The following is a 22,419-nucleotide window of genomic DNA, read 5'->3' as shown; positions in this document are numbered from 1 at the left end:
GTGGGGGCTTGGCTGACAGGTGCCACCTTGCCCTCCAGAACCTGACTCGGGAACAAGCCGACTACTGCGTCTCCCACATGAAGCCCTACGTGGACAGCAAGGGCCGCGAACTCCCCACTGCTTTTGACTACGTTGAATTTACCCGCTCGCTCTTCGTGAATTGATCCTCTGCTCCTAGGTTAGCCTGGCCCACACCGCTTGCCCTGCCATCGCCTTGCTGCATGTCAACTCATGTCTGTGCTCTTAAGAAAAATCCTCCAGACAGTGCTGCTTTCCATTGTAACCTTAACCTGCTTAGCTTGGGGTGAGACTTAGTAGAAAATGGTGCTTCAGTGAACTGCTCCTGGTCCAGTCGCCGGTGCCATGTTGCTGTGGGGACCCCTTCCTGTCGTGAAGCCAGCTGCCCCATTCCGACTGCAGAAATATCTAAGCAGCTGGCTAGTTCTTTTGTTCTCCCTCCCAGTTTTCTCTTTCCATGTAAAAGACAAATAAATGACTCCCCCCAAAGCTTGTCGTGTCTTCATTCAGCTTCCATCAGAAACGTACAGCACAGATGTAGCCTCACCCCACCTGCCTCTGTACTTGGGACTCCCCCCACCTCAGGTGGCCACCTCTGCTGCCAGTTGGTCCAAGTCCTCTGTTTCCCGGGGTCCTTGTTCAGTGAACTCGCTGCTTAGCTGCCACACCTTTACCACGCCCTTGGCATCGCCAGCAGCCAGGAGCTGAGTCTGCTGACAATTGAATTCAAGACAGTAGACTGGGCTTTCATCCTGGGTTTGCTTGATCGAAACTGTGGGTTTCTGGGAGCTTTTCTGGAGATCAAACAGCTGCACATCACCTTCAAGGGGAGATTCATGGGGTAAGAGAGGCCCAGAGCAGCAGCCTCTTCACAGTTTCCTGTGCACAAGATCAGGCTGTTACTCAGTTCAGCTCTCCACCCCACACAATGAAAGTCATCCTCACCCCACGTAGAGTCTCCCCAACCCAGAATTCCAGGTACAGGCTGGGCTTATGCCAGCTTCAACGCATCCAAGCCTCGTGTCCATTTCCTACCTTCTCCAGAAGCAGCCGCAAACACCAAAGGGCGCACTGGGGACCAGCGCACAGCGAACAAGTACTTGTGGGACAGTTGCAGGGAGGTCAGGGGCTGGGCCTGCAGCATGGAGTACAGGTGGACGTGGCCGTCGGTCCCAGCGCTCAGGAAGAGATTCCTAGACAGGATGCAGGGCAGACAGCCAGGCAGGGGATGAGCGCTGGGGATTCAGGTGTGGCTGGGGGCTTCCTGCCGGACTCCTCATGGGCTGTCAGGCTCATGAGAGGCCTCCCTAGGCCCCCAAACCTGGGGTCCTCCTCGAAAGTAAGGGGCCGATTACCTGGCGCCAACCCCAGGAGCTCCGGATACTGGGGCTCAAATGGGGAAGACCTAGGCCCAGGGCAGACCGCAGGTCCTTTAAGCAGTGCTATGTGTGGCCTGGCGGGACTCCCTCACCCTCCCTGTGCCAGAGGCCCTGTGGCTGACGGAGGAGGCTCCGGCCCTCCCTACCTGTGGAAAGGGGAGCAGCTCACAGAGTAAACAGGGCCACCGTGGGGAGAGAAGGTGAACTGTGCCGGGGCCCGCAGCGGCACAGAGCTGGGCATCCGCGTGAGGGCGGGCTCCTCCGCTGCCAGGGAGCACTTGAGCGGGAAGCCGCCTTCCGTGCCCAGCACGAAAAGGCTTGGGTCAAAGCTGGAGAAAGCCACTGCTGTGGCACCCACCTCGGTCTCCCCCCGGGGAGGCTGTGGAGAAAAGAACAGCAGGGCAGAGCAGAGGGAATCCGCTCACGGTGTCCCCAAGGAGCCCAGGCACGTGCGTGGACGCTGTGGCCCTCAGTGGCTCCCGCCTGCCTGCCCCCAGGCTCACTGGCTCAGGGGTCCCACAGCCTGGGGCTGCCTCGGGGGCCCATTTCCAGGGCAGCAGCCTCGCCCCTTCGTACCTTCTTCAGCTTGGTGCTCCTGGGGAGCTGCTGCACGGCCAGGGCAAAGCCCGCGCTGAGCTGCAGCCGGCCAGCCCCGACCGCCAGCCAGAGCAGCACCTTCCCATCAGTGGCCACGCTCAGCACCTGGAAGCGGTGGCCATGCTGGGGCCCCGGGAGCCAAACCACCTGGACAACAGTGTGCGGGGGCCAAGCTGAGAAGGGACGCCTGCTCCATCTCCCAGCAAGACCAGGTGTCCCTCCCCTCCCCCCTCCCCTTCTCTTCCAGGGAGACTTATGTGGGGAGGCCTGGGAGCCGCCTCACCAACCAGAGGGTTCCACGGTCCCCCCAGTCCCAGCAGAAAAGCAGGACAGTGGGGACTGTGGCTCTGATAGAAGGGGCGGGTGTGACTCATGGCCTGGGAGCTCTGAGAATGCCAGAGGCAGCTGTTCACTGCCAGCTCCCTGGTGACCTTCTTCCTTGGCTGTGGCGAGCAGGCGCCCCCTCTCCTGCCCCGCGTCGTGGAGCAGGCCCGCAACATCAAGGCGCAGCCCGGGAGGACGTGCTTCCCCACCCGCCGAGCATGCCACTGCTCTGACCTGGTACACGGGGTCCGTGTGTGCGTCGTCCGTCAGGCCCGTGCGCCAGAGGAGTGGGTCCTCCGGATGGCTCACGTCCCACACCAGCACCTCGCCATTGTACAGCCCCCCTGCGGGACCAAGAGGGCCTGGGCAGGAGCCGACCCACGCAGCAGCCCAGCTTCCTGAACAAGCCCCCACCCTTCCCACCCACTCAGCCAGGACGTGGGGCCACTTTCTCGAAAGCAGTCCTGAGGAAGAAACGTCCTGGTCCCGGGGCCTCACACTCCAGCCTGCTGTACCCCTCCCCAGGAAGCTTCTCCCACTGCCAGGCTACCATCCCCCACCCAGCACCCTCCATTCCCTCCAGCTTCACCTGCCCCCTTTCCCCAACGTGCACAGCTCATCACCTCTGTCAACTCCCCAAGGGTGCCTGCTTCGTCCTGCCTCTTGTCCCGACCAGGCCACACCTCTGCACGGCCCACACCCCCTCAAGACTCAGCTAAGGACCTGCCACCTCCTCCAAGCTCTGCACCCAGCACGGGCACCCCCAGTATCCTCACCTGAGCCCAGGGGTCAGGGCCACCCGTGGTCTCTGCTTCCCCCACAGACCTGCCCTGGCCGTGACCAGGGGCTGAGGGCCCAAGGGAGGGCTTTGGCCACCCTCTGCAGGGTGGGAAGCAGAGGCAACTTAGGCTGGTCGTCTCACCTGCAACGTGGGATGGCTGCGTGGGGTGGAAGGCCAGGCACATGACGGCGCTGGGCACCTCCACCACCGCCGACGGCTGCTGCGGGTTCAGGCCTCGCCGGTCCAGATTCCAGGCGCACACAAAGGACTTCAGCGTGCTCCAGTCCCCGTCATCCAGCCTGCACAGACGTGCCTGAGCTAGCTCTGCCCCTCGGCCTGGGCTTCATCCCAACCCACCCTGCCCCCACTGTGCTCCTATCACCTGACACACCTTCACCCCCTACTCCCCCAAACAGGTGAGCCTCTATAGCCCCATCACACACAGACACTGTGCTCGGTATCAAAGCGGCAGAGGCTCCTCTGAGGCACCCCGAGGGCATGAGTTTCTCTGGAAAAGGGTCTCCAGCTGGGCGAACCTGGGCATATCAGGAGACAGCTCTCGGAGCAGGTGAGGCAGGCCTGGGGCCCACTGCCCAGTGCTGGCAGGTGGGCACTGGGAGTCCCTTCCCTGCTCTTTTCCTGCCAACCTGATGCCCAGGCAGCCTTGAGAGGAAGACTCCCAGAAAGGCCAAGCTCTGGGCCAACCCCTTACTGCACAGACGGGGAGACGGAGGCTCAGACGAGGGTCTGAGGGCCTTCTATTGCCCCACACCCAGCCCTGCTGCCACTCACCGGCCATAGGCACAGGCCACCACAGAGCCCGTGGTGTTCCAGGAGACACCAGTCACATGCAGACCCTGTCCTTGGGCTGGGGGGTAGCCCAGGGTGTGGAGGCAGGTCACCTGCAAGAGACAAACCACCCCCAACCCTGAGCCCCAAAGCCGCCCAGCAGTGTAACAAAAAGCACACACAGCCTTGGGCCTCCCAATCCCTATAAGTGATTCAAAGCCACCGTCCAGCCCTAGGGGAAAGTGTGGAGCCTTCATCCCAACATCTCCCCTAACAGGATGCTTCCAGAAACCCAGAAGGAAGGGCCTTGGGAACTGAGACAGACTCCAGGCTCCAGATCAGAGCTGGACCCTGTACTCACATCTGTTTCAAAAGCTTTGGCTTCTGAAGCTGGACGGTGGTGATGGTTGCACGACAATGTGAATATACTCAATGCCACAGGATTGTACAGTTAAAAATGGTTCAAACGGTAAATTTTATGTTATGTGTATTTAAACACACACACACATTTTTTTTTAAACTCTGGCACCTTGTTTCTCAGCCCATAGGTGGCCAGCAGCAGCTAACGAGAAGGCCGGCGATGCCGGCCACGGCGAGGGATTTTGCACCACAGACACACTTTCCAGGAAGTATTTGCACCATAGACCAAAACTCCTGTGAATAGTTTCACACTTCTTGACCTCATAACCCCATATAAAGAAACCATCCAATGGAAAGAATCCAAAATCTGTAAGAAGCTGCACTGTGCACTGCTAGTGAGAATGCAGAACAGTGCAGCCGCTGAGGAGTCCAGCAACTCCTCAGATGTTAGTTACCATATGGACCAGCAATTCCACTCCTAAGTACATACACAAGAGAACTGGAAACACACGCTTGTACACAGATGCTCACAGCATGATCCGTAATAGCGGAGTGTGGTATATCCCTACACGCTTGTACACAGATGCTCACAGCATGATCCGTAATAGCGGAGTGTGGTATATCCCTACACGCTTGTACACAAGTGCTCACAGCTCGATGCGTAATAGCGGAGTGTGGTATATCCCTACAACAGAGTGTGATCCAGCCATAAAAGGAATGATGCAGTGATAGACGCTACAACACAAGGACCCTTGATAACACTCTGCTAAGCAGAAGCAGCCAATCACAAAGACCACTTGTTATATGATTCCATTTATATGAAATGTCCAGAAGAGACAAATCTACAGAGACAGAAAGTGGAGCAGTTGCCAGGAGGTGTGGGGGAAATGGGGAGTGACTGCTAATGGATATGGAGTTTCTGTTTTGGAGAGGTGATGAAAATGTTCTAAAACTGACTGTGGCAATGGTTACATACCTCTGGAAATATACTAAAACTCACTGAACTGTACACTTCAAATGGAGAATGATATGGGATGTAAATTATATCTCAATAAATCTGTTATTTTAAAACAAAGCCATACAGTGGGGCCAGGAAGTAGACGGGGCATGAGAAAACCTTTGGGGATTTGGGATTCCTTTTTTTTTTTTTTTTTTTGACATTCCATTTCTTGATCTCAGTCCTGGTTCTACAAATGTTTTCACTATGTGAAAAGTATGGACTTGAACACTTGTAATTTGTGTATGTGTTTACGCATGTTTTATAAATTTAATAAAAGTTTATATTAAAAATAAACTATATACATAATGTATCATAACACCATTTATAATTGCAATGATCAGTACAATTTAAAATCCAAAGATGAGAATGCAGAGGGATGGAAAGATGGGCCATCCTCAGGACTTCCCTGGTGGCGCAGTAGTTAAGAATCCACCTGCCAATGCAGGGGACATGGGTTCGATCCCTGGTCCAGGAGGATCCCACATGCCACGAAGCAAATAAGCCCGTGCACCACAACTACTGAGCCTGCGCTCCAGAGCCTGCGAGCCACAACTACTGAAGCCCGTGTACCACAACTACTGAGCCCACACGCCACAACTACTGAAGTCCCTGCACTCTAGGGCCCGCATGCCACAACTACTGAGCCCGAGTGCCGCAGCTACTAAAGCTCGCACGCCTAGAGCCCGTTTTCCACAACAAGAGAAGCCACCGCAATGAGAAGCCCGCGCACTGCAACGAAGAGTAGCCCCCACTCACCGCAACTAGAGAAAACCCGCGGGCAGCAACGAAGACCCGACGCAGCCAAAAATAAATAAAAATTAAAAAAAAAAAAAAAGATAGATGGGCTGTTCTATACCTTCACTGAGGGGTATGTGTTTGCCAAGATTCAACACAGCACACAGGATGAGTTTACCTGTATGGAAAATATACCCCAGCAAACCTGACTCCAGAAAAAAAAGTTTATGGTGAAACATCATGTAGCAGTTAAAAAGGAAACAAGTCTATAATGGAAAAGAATCTGAAAAAGAATATATATATAACTGAATCACTTTGCTGTACACCTGAAGCTAACACAACATTGTAAATTAACTATACTTCAATTTAAAAAATGGTAATAGGGAATTCCCTGGAGGTCCAGTGCTTAGGACTCCACGTTTCCACTGCTGGGGGCCGGGATTCGATCCCTGGTCAGGGAACTAAGATCACGCAAGCCTCCCAGCAAGGCCAAAAATAAATAAATAAATAAAATAAAAAATGGTAATAAAAAATAAATAAATAGGGGCTTCCCTGGTGGTCCAGTGGCTAAGACCCCACACTCCCAATGCAGGGGGCCCAGGTTCGATCCCTGGTCAGGGAACTAGATCCCACGTGCCTCAACTAAGAGTTCACATGCCACAACTAAAGATCCTGCACATGGCAACGAAGATCCCGCGTGCCACAACTAAAAGCCGGTGCAGCCAAATAAATAAATATTAAAAATAAATAAATGGATAGAGAAATAGAGAGATACACAGATGGATGACATCTGTAGCAACGTGACAACACATAACGGGCTTTGCTTCTGAAGAGAGAAGACCCCAAGATTGGTCACAGTGCCTCACAGCAGTCAGCCACACCCACATGGAAACAAGAGGCAGGACACGACACAGCAAAGAGGTCAAAGGTTTCAGGGGGTGCCCTGGGTCACCTCTTCCTCATCTCTAATTCTGAAGTGTTCAGCCATGTTGTCACTGATTTTAGAATTGTGAAGTTACAGTCCTTCATTAAGAGTGGCATCTCAGGGCTTCCCTGGTGGCACAGTGGTTGAGAATCCACCTGCCAATGCAGGGGACACGGGTTCGAGCCCTGGTCTGGGAAGATCCCACATGCCACGGAGAAACTGGGCCCGTGGGCCACAACTACTGAGCCTGCGCGTCTGGAGCCTGTGCTCCGCAACAAGAGAGGCTGCGACAGTGAGAGGCCTGTGCACCGTGATGAAGAGTGGCCCCCGCTTGCCACAACTAGAGGAAGCCCACGCACAGAAACAAAGACCCAACACAGCCAAAAATAAATAAATAAATAAAAATTTAAAAAAAAAAAAAAAAGAGTGGCATCTCAGGGCTTCGCTGGTGGCACAGTGGTTAAGAATCCGCCTGCCAATGCAGAGGACATGGGTTCAAGCCCTGGCCTGGGAAGATCCCACATGGCTGGGGAGCAACTAAGCCCGTGCGCCACAACTACTGAGCCTGAGCTCTAGAGCCCACGAGCGACAACTACTGAAGCCCACGCACCTAGAGCCCGTGCTCCACAACAAGAGAAGCCACTGCAATGAGAAGCCCACGCACCACAACGAAGAGTAGCCCCCGTTCACCGCAACTAGAGAAAGCCCGCACGCAGCAACAGAGACCCAACGCAGCCAAAAATGATAAATAAATAAAAGAAAAGAAAAAAAGAGTGGCATCTCAGGCTTTCCGGGGCTACTAGAGCCAAGGATGGCAGTGAAATGTCAAAGCCAACACCTAGACAGCTGGAGTAGAGACAGAACAACCAGACATGTGAGCCAAAATAGTAATTCCACCAGGAAGAACTAATCAAAATACTGATGCAAAAGAAAAACAAAGTGAGAGAGAGATTCACTTCAGTTCTATCATATAACAGCAAAATCTGAAAGCACTACTCCTCTGCCCAACATTCAGAAAGGCAAGAAACTTCAGGGCCATGAGGGGACCGCACGCCACATGGCCACCCAGAGGGTGCTGCCCAACCCCCTGCCCATTCACGTGTTTCCGGAGGACACGTGTCTAGAAGTGAAGCTGCTGCTGGGATGTCCAACAACAGGGGACTCAAGAAAGGCTGGTGTGTCTGTGCAGTGGGATGTGATGCAGGTTATAGAGGGACTGGGGCCCCTCTACAGGAACTGACGTGGAAAGCTCTGGTGAGTGAGAAAGGTCACAAAATGTACAGTGCTTTCCATTTTTGTTTAAAATGCTCTTAGTGACAACCGTAGTAGCACTAATGCTATGTGTCAGTGTAGCATGGGAAAGGCCTCTGAACCAGGGCTCCCACTCACTGTCTACGTATTACGTGTTCTGTACTTCTGCGATGACTCAACTTATTATAATGAACATGTATTGCTTTTGTAATCAGAAAAGAATAGTTTTTAAAGGGGGAGAAAGTAATACACAGGTGGACCAAACTAACTGCACAGAAGGGTGGAAAAGCCTCAACAATTAAGAACAAAAGCTTAACCTCTCTGAATGCAACTGTAAAAGGGGGCAGGCTGAGCTGAGCTTGTAACGTTCATTACCTCCTTCTTGTGCTCTGCTTAAAAAGATACAATGACTCCACACTTGGGTGTGGACTTGGCAACTATTTTTCAGAGGGATTTTGAGGATTTCTCTCAAATGAACCGACTTTCCCATACCTATCAACGATTTGATGGGAACAGGGCAACTATGTATCTGGAAATAGATAGAAGGAAGATACAAGAGGAGGGGAGGAGAGGAGGGCTTATGACCTCTGAATACAGAATTACCTCCATTTCTAAAGGAAGAAAATATTGTATAAGCAAAGTTTTTACTGCTTGCTCAGCAGCCTGTCCACAGGCAACACCAGGGTGGAGCAAAAGCCACCAAGGGGCCCTCCTTCATTCAGAGGTTACCTGATCTCAAAGCAGAGGCTGTGTACCCAACTGGACATCTGAGCTGACAGGGTGACAGCTCTGAGCTGTGCCTCGAGACCAGAAAGACTTGGCAATGCTGAAGTCACTAGAGCATGGCAGTGAGACCAGACAGACCAGGACTCAAACTCTAGCTCAGCCACTTACAGCTGTATGACTGTGGACAAGTCCCTTAGCCCCTCTGACTCTCATCTATAAAATGGAGATCATGGGAATTCCCTGGCAGTCCAGTGGTTAGGATTCTGCCAGGGGCCCGGGTCTGATCCCTGGTCGGGGAACTAAGATCCCACAAACTGTTCGGCGTGGCCAAGAAAAAATAAAAAATAAATCTAAATTGGAGATCAGGATAGCACTACCTCATACAGTTGTCCTGAGGGATAGATGAGTTGGCACAGAGAGTGCCTGGGGAAACACAGCTGAGTGGTTAAGAAAATAAGATCCAGAGTCAGACTGTCCAGGTTCAAATTCTGCCTCTACCGCTTACCAGCGGTGAAATGGAGATAACAAGGGCACCTACTTCAAGGGCAGCAGGGACGGCCCAGTGACTTCTTCTTAACTTAGTACCCGGCAAAAAGTACGAGCTCGGTGAATGCTGTTTTTATTATTGTTGGTGTTACTATTATTTGCATGGCACAAAAGAAGGACTTAAAAATGGGGTAGAGCCTCAACCTGAGACATCCCAGGCCCACACCAGCCCATCCCTACCGTCTGCTGCTGCTCGGACCAGTTCACCTCGAAGCCGTCAAACGCGTGGCTCTGCCAATTCTTGTTCAGCTCTCGGGTAACCATGGCCTCCACTCTCCGGAGAAAGGCCACAAGCCGGGGGCCATCATACTGGGGCACAGACTGCAGGCTGACCGGCTCAGGGGCCTCGGTCTGCACCTCAGCATCTGCATGCTTCCGGGTCTGGGCGGACGCTTCAGCAGTGGCAATGCTGGCCGTCTGGCAACTTTTCTGGAGAAGGAGATCGAAACACAGTCACCAGCCAGATGTACTCCCAGCATCACCCGCCCAGGGCACTCACCCTCCCCCAAGGATAAATAACAATGGACCGCAGTTCATTCTGTCTGTCTCCTTCCTCTAGTAAATAGCCCATCTTTCTTTGTGGCGTGGGTGAAGACAACCCACTGAGAGGGATACCTGACCTCCAGCTAGCCAATCGGAGCACTCGGTCCCTCCCCCAGCCACAGTGATTGGTTTAGGGTGACCCAGTGAGGGCCTGACCCAGGACTTTCGGTGACACTATTTGGAGGGGACATGGGAGGGCCTTTTTTGAAAATATGGACATCAAGAAGAATCAGGTCATCTTAGGGCCAGCAGTGGCTGTCTTAGCCAGCGCTGAAGAACCTCAGACCTGGTCACCAACAGACCACCCCTCTTCTCCCCCAACTTGGCAGCCAGCCCTCTCCAGTAGGGTATCTTCCAAGGTGCCACCGTGATCAAAGGACACATGTGTGTCCGTGATGAGCTAGTTGGGAGAAGACAGACTACTCCCCAGCTGCCACTCCTCTCCACCCTGCCACCTGTCTCCAATTCCTTGTCCCCTGTTTATCTGGGCAGAAGGACAGACATCAGATCAGGGAAGGAGATGCAGCCTCCCTTTCTTGAGGACATGACCAATCTTCACCAAGTGAGGGCCCCTATACCACTGAGATTACTCTCATCTACAAGAGGCTCTCCTCATGTGGCCACTTACCAGGCACCTGCACCTACAGGACAGTGACGAGGCCTGGACCCCTGTGCTCTCTGCTCAGACTTGGGCACCAGGCCAGTGTTAGTAAGCCTGAAGGAAGGGGGCTGGCCACACACAGGCACAGCTCTTGTTAGAACGTGGAGAACTCAGCACTTGTCACCATGCTCCTCTTCACGTTCAACTTAATTCTCTCTTTGCTTGTCCATCTCCCATTAAACTCTGAGCTCCTCCAGCATAAGAACTTCCCTGGTGGAGCAGTGGTTAAGAACCCACCTGCCAATGCAGGGGACACGGGTTCAAGTCCTGGTCTGGGAAGATCCCACATGCCACGGAGCAACTAAGCCCATGAGCCACAACTACTGAGCCTGTGCTCCAGAGCCCACGAGCCACAACTACTGAGTCCACGTGCCACAACTACTGAAGCCCACGTGCCTAGAGCCCATGCTCCGCAACAAGAGAAGCCACCACAAAAAAAAGAAAGAAGAAGAGAAGCCACCACAATGAGAAACCCGCACACCACAATGAAGAGTACCCCCGGGCTCCCCTGGTGGCGTAGTGGTTGAGAATCCGCCTGCCAATGCAGGGGACATGGGTTCGAGCCCTGGTCCGGGAAGATCCCACATGCCACAGAGGAACTAAGCCCTTGTGCCACAACTACTGAGCACACCTGGGGCAACTACTTAAGTCCATGTGCCTAGAGCCCGTGCTCCGCAACAAGAGAAGCCACCACAAACAGAAGCCCGCGCACCACAACAAAGAGTAGCCCCCCGCTCACCACAACTAGAGAAAGCCTGCGTGCAGCAACAAGACCCAGCACAGCCAAAAATTAATTAATTTAAAAAAGAAAAAAAAGAAAGAACCCTGTCTATCTTTACATCCCCAGCACTTTGCATGGTATTTGACAGGTAGTACAAGTTCATTCATAATATACACACACACATTTTATTTCTCTATTTAACATCTACTTGCCAGGTGCTGTCAGGCTATTATGGATATAGCAGAAAACAAACGTGCAAGGTTCCTGTGCCCGAGGAGCTTACGTAGGGGTTGGGGCCAGGCAAATAAACACACAAGAAAAACATGATGGAACACAAGGGGCGCTAGATGGATGCAGAGGTGTGGGAGAGAAGGGAACAGCTGGGGACGCAAGTGGGATGGGATGGCGAGGGAGCCGGCATTTGAGCTAAGGTGTGAAGGACAAGTGGAAAGCTGCAGGAAAAAGGGTCCCAGGAAAGGGTTGGGGGGAGAACAGAACAAAACCTTACGAAGAAAAGGCCCCATGCTTAGAGGCTGGACGGCAGGCAGCGTACCTGGGAGCAGAGGGTGAGGAAGGGCAGCCCAAGGGCAAGGTCCAGGCAACAGAAAGTCTGTGAGCCAGGACAAAGGGCTAGGGATTCCTTCGCAGTATAAGCCACAGGACCATGATGAGAACCAGTGGATGGGGTGTCCCTGAACTGAAAGTGAGGGCAAATTCCAGGAGAAGAGAACACAGAAGGCTTTCTGTCAGACCGCCTTTAGACAGATGCCTCTCAGACATCCCCATGGAGGCGTCGAGGATTTCTGAGACTGGTCACAAGGCATGAGGCTCCAGAAAGCATCCAACCACAGATGTGACTTGAAGCCCCAAGACGAGGAGTCCACTGAGGGAGCGTGAACACTGATCAATCAATGGATGGGCACAGGAATCAGAAAGTAAACACGCCAATGGGATTTCCCTGGTGGCACAGTGGTTAAGACTCCGAGCTCCCAATGCAGGGGGCCCAGGTTCGATCCCTGGTCAGGGAACTAGATCCCACATGCATGTCGCAACCAAGAGTTTGCATGCCACAACTAAGGAGCCCACGGACCGCAATTAAGGAGCCAGCATAACCAAATAAATAAATAAATATTTTTTTGAAAAAAAGAAAAAAAGAAGTAAACATGCCGAGACAAAATGTTAAAAGACTGTGGGTGAATCTCAAACTTCCTGGAAGCCTCAAAGATTGTAACAGTACCAGTTGTTAAGTGCTAATTGAGGCACTGTCCCCATAGCTTTACCTGTATCATCTTTTTTTTTTTTTTTTCTGGCTGTGTTGGGTCTTCCTTGCTGCCCATGGGCTTCCTCTAGTTGTGGCAAGCAGGGGCTACTCTTCATTGTGGTGTGCGGGCTTCTCATTGCAGTGGCTTCTCTTGTTGCGGAGCATGGGTTCTAGGAGCACAGGCTTCAGTAGTTGTGGCATGTGGGCTCAGTAGTTGTGGCTCGTGGGCTCTAGAGCACAGGCTCAGTAGTTGTGGCACAAGGGCTTAGTTGCTCTGCGGCACGTGGGATCTTCCCAGACCAGGGGTCGAACCCGTTTCCCCTGCATTGGCAGGCAGATTCTTAACCACTGCGCCACCAAGGAAGCCCCTACCTGTATCATCTTACTCATGCTCACGTCCACCCTACAAAGTAAATCCTATTTTCTGCATTTCTAAGTTTGGCACTGAGACACAGAGAAGTTAAGTAACTCACCCAAGGTCACACAGCAAAGAGGCAATCACAACAGAGCTTGAATCCAGGCATTCTGACACACGACACTGAATTATCTCTCAGTCAAGGTGTTTTCTCTCAGCCTAAAATCCCGGCCACTAATCACATCAGATGAACTCAAAACAATGTTTCTAAGAGAATGTTACATGAATGTCTTAATGTAAAAATTAATGTAAGGTCACAACCACAAGCAAAAATGTCCAAAGAGACAACAAGCTCTTAACTTTTCAGGTATTGCTATTAGTGTTCCTTTGCTGTTTGCTTATTCAGGCAAATAACAGATGCCAAAACACTAAGGAAAATTTATGGAGGGAAACTTAACTAAAAAACTTAAAACCAATGACACTGCAGCCATAATTTTTTTCTGTTAACTGGTAAGAAGCCACTATTATTCTCTCTTCACTCTGGGACACCTAAGTCAGCTCCCACGGTTCGAGATACACATAACTCACAACCGATCCTGACCCATCTAGGGATGAGGTCCGGAGGCTCCGGGGGAAGGGCTTGCCCACGGCCGCCACATACAGGGTGGTGCCTTCCATGCCAGGCAGCATGTGGCTGTCGCCAGGGCGCGGCTCCCATAATAAGCCCTCTAAGAGGTGAGAGGAAGAATTCGCGGTGAGCAGGATCCTTGCTCCCTGGGCAGGTGACCACTGTGGATGCTGGGCCTGTCGCCTGCCTTCTGCACCTCAGAGGCACTGCAGGGGAAAACAGGTGGGACCCAGCCAGACTTCGATCACACTGGGACATGTGGCCAAGAAACAGGAGAACCATTCCCAAACCAAGATCCTCAAACTCTGTGCAGCCTTCAGCAGAGCAGGAAGCCAGTGGGACTCAGGGAGCAGAGTCCAGGTGGCAGTCCTGCCCTCCGGTCCCAAGAGAGCCTACAGACACCCAGAATGTCAGGGCTCCTGCATCTTGCCAACGAAGGAAACCGAGGCCCAGAATGGTGAGGAAATACCTTCTAGAGAATCTGCCCTCCCCACAAGGGCCAGTTTTTCCAAAAACTTCCTACCCATGATGCAGGCTGGGCCCAAACACCAGGCCTGTAGCTACCGACTGGACGAGAAGCAGAGACTAACCAGGCCAGGCCAATTGGGTTCTCTCAGGGAAATTCACACCTGAGACAAAGACTCAACAAGATAAACGGCACATGCCGAGAACTGAAACACAGTGCCAACAATCAGCCAGCGCCACAGTGCAGACAGGAGACGTGCAGAGATAGGCCTCACGGGGGGTGTGGCAACAGGAGAGCTGAGAGGTGGAGGGAGGGTCCCAAAGCCGCCTAGCTTCTGATTCCTGCCCCTTCCTCAGGACCAGCTGCATCTCCACGCCAAGCCCAGGAGACACCTCCGCATCCTAAAGAAAAGCGTCCGACGGGAGCTGGTTGGCTGGTTTCTGTTACTTGCTGCCAGAGCCCTAGCCCATACCCAGGAGGGCTCTGTCTCCCAGACCACCACCCCACAAAGCCCCACTTCGGAAATAAGATGCCGCTGCTGGCCTCAAGGACTGGTCGATCAATTTCAGGAACACTTCCCATGACTGAGGAAACGGCCCTCATGGACCAGGCGACCAGTCACTCTCCAGCAACAGGTGGCAACAGTGGCCCAGAGGGGTGTTCTGTGAGAGAACAGGACTCTTCCCCACCTTTAGCCCCAAAGGTTAAAGGAATCCCATGTCGACAGTGCCTATGCATGATTCATTCATTCAGAAACTGTCCAGCCAGGGGATTCCCTGGTGGCACAGTGGTTAAGAATCCTCCTGCCGGGCTTCCCTGGTGGCGCAGTGGTTGAGAGTCCGCCTGCCGATGCAGGGGACACGGGTTTGTGCCCCAGTCTGGGAAGATCCCACATGCTGCGGAGCGGCTGGGCCCATGAGCCACGGCCGCTGAGCCTGCGCGTCCGGAGCCTGTGCTCCGCAACAGGAGAGGCCACAACAGTGAGAGACCCACGTACCGCAAAACAAACAAACAAACAAAAAGAATCCTCCTGCCAATGCAGGGGACAGGGGTTCGAGCCCTGGTCCAGGAAGATCCCACATGCCGCGGAGCAACTAAGCCCATGCGCCACAACTACTGAGCCTGCGCTCTAGAGCCCACGAGCCACTACTGAGCCCGCGTGCCACACCTACTGAAGCCCATGCGCCTAGAGCCCATGTTCCACAACAAGAGAAGCCACCGCAATGAGAAGCCCGCGCACCACAAGGAAGAGTAGCCCCCGCTCCCCGCCAACTCAAGAAAGCCCATGTGCAGCAACAAAGACCCAACACAGCCAAAAATTTAAAAATAAATAAATAAATGATTTTTTTAAAAAAAGAAACCCATTCACACAGTGTCAACATGCAGTGGTCGTAAGTAGAACACAGTCACTTTCTTATTAAAAATATACCTTCTAGATCTCCTTGACTACTGATTATAAAACATACCAATTGGGACCTCCCTGGTGGCGCAGTGGTTAAGAATCCCCCTGCCAATGCAGGAGACATGGGTTTAAGCCCTGGTCCGGGAAGATCCCACATGCTGCACAGCAACTAAGCCCATGCACCACAACTACTGAGCCTGCGCTCTAGAGCCCTCAAGCCACAACTACTGAAGCCCGCGTGCCTAGAGCCCGTGCTCTGCAACGAGAAGCCACCGCAATGAGAAGCCCGCACACCCAACTAGAGAAAACTCGTGTGCAGCAACGAAGACCCAATGCAGCCAAAAATAAAAAATATATATAAATAAATTTAATAAATAAATAAAACATACCAATTATTTAGTAACAGCTCTTCAGGAGGAAACTATATTAAATATACACATCAGTTGTGAGACACACCCCTTTGTAATATCTGTTAAAATGGGGGTTGGGAGGATGACGAAATACAGAAACACACAGAGAATAGGCAGAGGTCTGGGACGCCATGCAGCTGAAGGCTGAGCCCCCTCACTCCCCTCGGCAGTAACCACTACCAGCAAATACGGAGCACACAGCCCATCATTTCACCCCCAAAACCCACCTGAGCCGCACACCTGACTCCAGAGTAGAAGAGGACCTCAGAGACCACTCTAGACTAGCGTCATCAATGAGCAGGGCCCCGGAATCACCGGGAGGCTCCTAATAGACAAACTGCTACTTCCTCCCTGTACAGTTTCTGGTTCAGTAGGTCTAGGATGGGGTCCCAGAATTTGCTCTGCTAACATGCCCCCAGCGGATGCCATGGGGAGGGCACTCAGACCCCAGATGTGGGCCTAGCCCCTCAGCTATATACTTCCCATGGCCACACCCCAGGCCCCAGAGCCCTCATCTCTGCCCTCGAGGTGCAGACAGTGCTCGTATTGCCCCCCTTCCCCTTCTCTGGGGACCCAGGTTTCACCTGGGTAGGATGGGGTGAGACAGGGCTCCTCCCCAGGGGCTGAGAAATGTTGCCAATGTGAACATGGCTCGGCACTGTCACTGCCACATCCATTCAGGCTCACTGCTGCCCTCCCTCCCTCCCTCCCTCCCTCCCAGAATTTCCCTTCCCCTCAGGTCTCTTCCCAGCCCTCCCTTCCATGTCCTTTCTGAGTCTTATATACACACCTGATGATACTCAGGTGTGATGGGAGCCGAGATGACTCCTGACCTAATTCAGCGGCTCTTTATCAGCATACCAACAAAATTTGACCCTGGTGTGAAATACATTTTGATGTTAACTAGCAGAAGCTGTATGATGGGACTATCTTGGATATAAAGTTGATGGGAATTCCCTGGCAATCCAGTGGTTAGGACTTGGCACTTTCACTGCTGGGGCCGGGGTTCAATCCCTGGTCAGGAAACTTAAGATCCTGCAAGCCTCACAGCACAGCCAAAAAAAAAAAAAACAAACAAAACCAAGTTGAGCTGAGTAGATTTTGTGATGCAACATAGAGAGTTACACTGTCTCTTGTCTCGCTGGTGTGAGACCTCCAAGAGTGTGCGGGTAACTGAACCCAGAACCAACATCAAGGTACTTCAAGGTATGACCTCCCGTTCTTTTTGTTGTTGGTTTTTGGGGGATTTTTTAAAAAATATTTATTTATTTTTGGCCGCATCGGGTCTTAGTTGCAGCGTGGGCTCTTCGTCGTGGCTCATGGGCTTCTTTCTAGCTGTGGCGCGTGGGCTCCACAACAGTGAGAGGCCCGCGTACCGCAAAAAAAAAAACAAAAAAACCAGCCAAGCCAAAGCAGGAGGGGAGAAATGCATCAGAATCATGCCCATGGATGACAGGACACAAGAAAAGTATTCAATTCAGTATTTCCTGGGGGCCTCTGGGACATACAAAAGTACACAAGACCCACACCCTGCCCTCTGGGAGCTCAGAGTCCAAAGGAGACAGACCAGAATGCCCAAAATGCAACTGCTGATAAAAAAGTTCTAGAACTAGATGGTAGTGATGGTTGCCCATTGTGAATGTACTTAATATCACTGAATTTACACTTAAATATGGTAAATTTTATAAGTATCTCACCACAAAAAATGGAAAAATGCACCCTACATTCTGATAGGGTCAGAATGGGCTTCAGAAAGGTAACTCTGCTGCAGAGTAGGGTGGATTAAATTAGTGGTTCTGAAGTTTTGCCACACGTTGAATGACCCGGGGAGCTTTTATAAAACCAGATTCCTAGGTCACACCATACCGATTAAACCAGAATCACTGGAGGTAAGGACCAGACATTCATATTTTTCAAGACTCTCCAGGGCACTCCAGGGTCAGCCAAGTTTGAGAAAGCAGATGAGTAAGGTTAAGGCAATCAGGAGCCCTTCATCTCACACAGCTGCTTGACTGAGCACTGACACTCGTGATCCCCCCCCACCTGAACAGAGCTGGGATCTCAAACTGTTTTCTTAGGAGCATCTCATTTAATCCCACAGAAGTATTCTACCAAGACCTATTTTGCAGAAGAGATCACATGACTGGCCCAAGACCAAGCCCCCAAAGAGTCTGTGCACTCAAACCCACAGACTGGTCCCAAAGTCCAGGACCCTGTCCCTCTGTGAACCAATCGAAACAGGACAAGAAAAGTCAAATCAGGCCAAAGATCATTAATACTTAAAAAAAAAAAATTCATCACTGGGACGTAAAAGTACATTCCAATATTGCACCACTACGTGGGCCAAGCAAAGAACAATTTTCGGCTTTTCCAAAGTAACTTACAAAAACAAATTAAGAAGCTGCATACAAATTTAGCTAAAACACTCATCACGGGGTTTGTCGATGAGAGAAAAATTGGAAACAGTCCTTCAAAAGGGACTGATTAAATAAAATGAAGTTATAAAAAAAATTTAAACACAAAGGATGTTCAGGATGTACTGAGTGGAAAAAGTGGGTCTACAAAATATTATGTACAGTGTGATTCCATTTTTGTAAAAAAAAATGGGAGAAAACAGACAAAACAAAAAAGGAGCAGGTATAAACCAAATGCCTGGGCAATGAGACTGTGGGGTGGTTTTTATTTCCAGTTTTTGCTTATCCAGATTTTTTTCTAAATTTTGGACACAGAAACTTCTATAAAGAGAAACAAGTTAATTTGGAAAAAGCAATTTACCACTTTCCTCTGACCCCTGCAACAGTCTTACAACTTAATAAAGAATCTCCTTAATAAGACAGGAAAGACTGATTCAACTGAAACACCTGAGATGAAAGCCTTTACACCTCAAGTATTAGAATCAGTTCTTAGAGCCCTACGGATTAAAACTATAGCTACAAGAAAATCAACAAGCCTCGATCTCATTTTTTAAAAAAAAAAAAGTAAAAAGTTAGACTGAGTCGATGGTTCCCAACCTGGAATCTTTTAAAATCTGTATCTTGGACTTCCCCAGTGGCCCAGTGGTTAAGAATCCGCCTGCCAATGCAGGGAACACAGGTTTAATCCCTGGTTCGGGAAGGTCCCACATGCCGCGGAGCAACTAAGCCCGTGCGCCACAACTAGCGAGCCTGAGCTCTAGAGCCTGTGTGCTGCAAGTACCAAAGCGGAGCAACTAAGCCCGTGTGCCACAACTAGTGAGCCTGAGCTCTAGAGCCTGCGTGCTGCAAGTACCGAAGCCCGCGCACCTAGAGCCCGTGCTCTGCAACAAGAGAAGCCCCTGCAGTGAGAAGCCTGCGCACCAGCAACAAACAGTAGCCCTGGCTTGCCGCAACTAGAGAAAGCCCGCGTGCAGCAACGAAGACACAACGCAGCCAAAAAAAAAAATTAAATTAAATCTGAATCTTCAGCAAACAAGAACTATTTCAAGTAGTTTTTCAAAGCCAGTGAATGTGAATTACACATTTACCTTCAGTAAAGATGGATAGATATAACTAAACTATCCGCTGCCTTTGCTTTTAACTAGAACCATGTCTATCCAGCATGGCGAAGTGTGAAGTGCTTTGAAGCCAGATGAAATCTGGCTTGAGACCTGCAGACTGCTGGCCAGAGGCAAGAAACCTGTCCTCAAGAGTACGACATCATAGAAACCTCATTGGTATTGGTGTTGGTGAGGACATGGTCTCTGCAGGTTCTAACACCTGTGTGGCAAGCTAAGCCTGACTTTCCTCTGCTGGGAAATATGCAGCCCCCTTGCAATGCTCATTTTCACCGAGGAGAAGCCAACATCCTTACAATGATGAGCAAGCCCTATACTTGACCTGCCTCTCCTTACCCTCTCTGACCTCACCTGGAACTATTCTCCCCTTCTCTTTCCCCTCCAGCCCCACCTGCCTCCTCACACACACCAGATTGGCTCCAACCCCAGGACCTTTGCACTTGAAGTTTGCTCTCCCTGGACTGTTCTACCTCAGGTATCCACTTGGTGAATTCTCTCACTCCAAGTCCTTGCTCAAACATCACTCTCTCCATGAGGCCCGCCCTGCAGCCCACCTCTCACTCCCCAACCCAGACTTTCTAATCCCTCGCCCTTTTTCTTTTGTCCATGTCCACTGCTCACCTCTAACACACAGTATACTTATTACATAGTTTATTTCCTGTCCGATGCAGACAAGCTCCGGGAGGGAGCTCACCCGCTGGTGACGGAGGAATCGCCACCGACGCAGCAGGGGCTCCAAGTCTCCACACAGATCCCTCAGAAGCCCTGGGCCCCTGCAGCCCTGCCCTCATCTCAGACCACCTCGTCTGTGTGCTTTGGATTAAACTACGTACTAGAAAACGGGTGTGTCTCGACCTGAAAATGCAGTTTGGTCGTGTTTTTTAAGTGAAAGTTAGTTTGAAATGCCTAAAAACCGCAGTTCACACGAAATCCTTCAAAACGTGGGGTTTTTAGAGGTTTTAAAGAAAAACTCTTTGTTGCTATTCAAAGACTGGGGAAATTGAGACGAGGGTATCCCAAAGGGTTAGTTTCTGCGAGTTAAAATATAAAAATAAAACGGTGGGACCTCAGAACCTGGGCCGGCAGCCGCGCGAGGCCCCTCGCCCTCCCGCCCACGTCGCCCCGAGCCAAACCTGCGCCCTCACCGTCTCCCCGCGGATGCCCTGGACGCCCCTCCACTGCGAGGGCACGGACGCCACGCCCAGGGTCTCGTCCTGCAGCGGACCGGGCCGCTCGGGCCGCTCGGTGCTCGCAGCCCCGCCTGAAGCCAGCGCCTCAGCACCCGCGCTTCCCGCGCGGCAGAGCTGCCCCGGCTGCGCGCGGGTTACCGTGGAGACGGATCCGCCCTGCCCCCCCAACCCCGGCGCCGGCGCAGTCCGACGCAACCTTCGCCCCCGCTCCTCCAGAGCGGAAGGCTGGGAAGGTGAGGCTATCGGCGCCATTTTTGAATTTGTCAGCGCGCCTCCTCCTCCTCCTCCTCCTCCTTCTCCACCTCCTTCTCCTCCTCCCCCCGCACCCCAAGATCCAAGAAGAAGAGATAAATTATTCTTTTCCGACCGTGCGACAAGCAATACCAGTTCTGGATTCTCCAAACGCAGAAGGAGCCCGCTTGGGGCATGCGCGTCTACTCTGGGTGGGGAGGCAAGTGCGGAAGCGACGCGCTCGTGCCAAGTTCAAAGATGGCGCTAAGCGGCCAGGCGCAGAGGCGAGGGCGGGGGGCTGTGGTCGCGGCGGGCTGGAGTTGTGGGGCCTCGGGGTGCAGAGCTGGCGCAGCTGCCGAGTGCTCCAGCAGAGCTCCAATTGGCGACCACCTTGAAACCAAGTGCTAGCCGTCTGATCCTCAGTTTCTGCCACAACAGAATGGCGATTTTAAACAACCATATGCGGATCCAGTGTGGTTGAGTAGTTGGAAGGCCCAAATGAGGTCGAATGTGGAAAAATGCTTGTTAAACCGAAGTTAAAGGCCTGCACAACTACCAATTACTGAGTATCTACCGTGTGTCAGGTAGAACCCAGAGCTTTCTGTATGTTGATCTTAATAATCCTTAAGGTAAGTATGAGGAATCAACTGTTACAATGTCGATTGAGAGTGCTGATTGTCTGAAAAATAACTGCCCCAGATCACCCATAAAGCCTGCATCACATTTGCCCAAGACCCCCCGGAAAGCTGCTTGGCCCCAAGGCCCCGTTCTGAGTCTCTCAGCAAGAATACTCTGGCCAGGTCCTCTGGGCTGCTTTCCTCCTATCCCTGAACTCTCAGAGGGATGGAAACCTGCCCAATCAGAGGCCCCTCTGTACCCACGACTGAGTCCTCATTGGGACCCTGTTCCAGCCAAGGCCGTGAGGACCGATTAGATTAGCAACACTGGAAAGAATGGAATGCAATAGAAATTTCCTAGAAAGAAAGTAGAACCAAACAAAATTCTCCTGGTGAGGCCCTCTTAACACTAGAAACACTTGCAAACATCACCAAGGGTTCCAAAAATCACATTCAAAAAGAAGCTTAATGGGCCTTCCCTGGTGGTGCAGCGGTTAAGGCTCCACACTCCCAATGCAGGGAGCCCGGGTTCCATCCCTGGCCAGGGAACTAGATCCCACATGCATGCTGCAACTAAGAGTTCACATTGCCACAACTAAAGGGCTGGTGAGCTGCAAATAAGGAGCCTGCCTGCTGCAGCTAAGACCCAGCACAACCAAATAAATAAATAAATGAAAACATCTTCCCAGCAATCAATAAAAAACGTTAAAAAAATAAATAAAAATAAGAAGCTCAAGGCTGTGGAAGTCGGGAGGCCTGGATATGAAGCCTGAACAGTGCTATGTCCTCTTTAATAGACTTGGTACCTCTCTGGGCCTTGGTTTCCTAGCTGTAAAAATGAGGCTAATAAGACCTGCTTCACCTGAGTAAGGAAGGAGAATATTTCAAGAAGAGAAGGGTGGGGCTTCCCTGGTGGCACAGTGGTTAAGAATCCGCCTGCCAATGCAAGGGACACGGGTTAGAGCCCTGGC

General features: G+C 51.7%; 2 protein-coding genes across 8 annotated transcripts in view; one reads left to right on the top strand and one right to left on the bottom strand.

The window, feature by feature from the left end:
• The window catches only part of SPTAN1 (spectrin alpha, non-erythrocytic 1), a 60,447-nt gene extending 59,939 nt beyond the window's left edge, over window positions 1-508 (top strand). For all 7 annotated transcript variants that reach the window (XM_030858463.2, XM_030858462.2, XM_060300349.1 and 4 more), the window contains one exon: window positions 39-508. In XM_030858463.2, coding sequence (XP_030714323.1) covers window positions 39-164 — 126 coding nt within the window. In that variant the 3' untranslated portion in view covers window positions 165-508. The remainder of the gene's footprint in view (window positions 1-38) is intronic.
• Window positions 505-20,852, bottom strand: DYNC2I2 (dynein 2 intermediate chain 2). Its single transcript, XM_030859154.1, has 9 exons — window positions 20,556-20,852; window positions 9,612-9,860; window positions 3,892-4,001; window positions 3,241-3,398; window positions 2,553-2,662; window positions 1,974-2,141; window positions 1,544-1,776; window positions 1,054-1,211; window positions 505-838 (listed from the first exon to the last, which is right to left on the bottom strand). The coding sequence occupies exons 1-9, from the start codon at window positions 20,850-20,852 to the stop codon at window positions 600-602; spliced, it is 1,722 nt and encodes a 573-aa protein (XP_030715014.1). The 3' UTR covers window positions 505-599.
• Window positions 20,853-22,419: the final 1,567 nt, after the last annotated feature.

The sequence above is a fragment of the Globicephala melas genome, chromosome 6 (genome assembly GCF_963455315.2).
Source record: "Globicephala melas chromosome 6, mGloMel1.2, whole genome shotgun sequence".
NCBI classification, from domain to species: domain Eukaryota; kingdom Metazoa; phylum Chordata; class Mammalia; order Artiodactyla; family Delphinidae; genus Globicephala; species Globicephala melas.
The sequence above is the reverse complement of the archived record's forward strand: the minus strand, read 5'-3'. Positions and strand labels throughout refer to the sequence as shown.

Excerpts from the sequence above, each read along its gene's own strand:
- DYNC2I2 (XM_030859154.1), bottom strand. The coding sequence starts at position 20,852 with ATGGCGCCGATAGCCTCACCTTCCCAGCCTTCCGCTCTGGAGGAGCGG. Across the intron at positions 9,861-20,555 it reads AGGGCATCCGCGGGGAGACG|AAAAGTTGCCAGACGGCCAG; the intron begins GTGAGGGCGCAG and ends CTCCTTCTCCAG. Across the intron at positions 1,212-1,543 it reads AGCTGCTCCCCTTTCCACAG|GAATCTCTTCCTGAGCGCTG; the intron begins GTAGGGAGGGCC and ends CATCCTGTCTAG.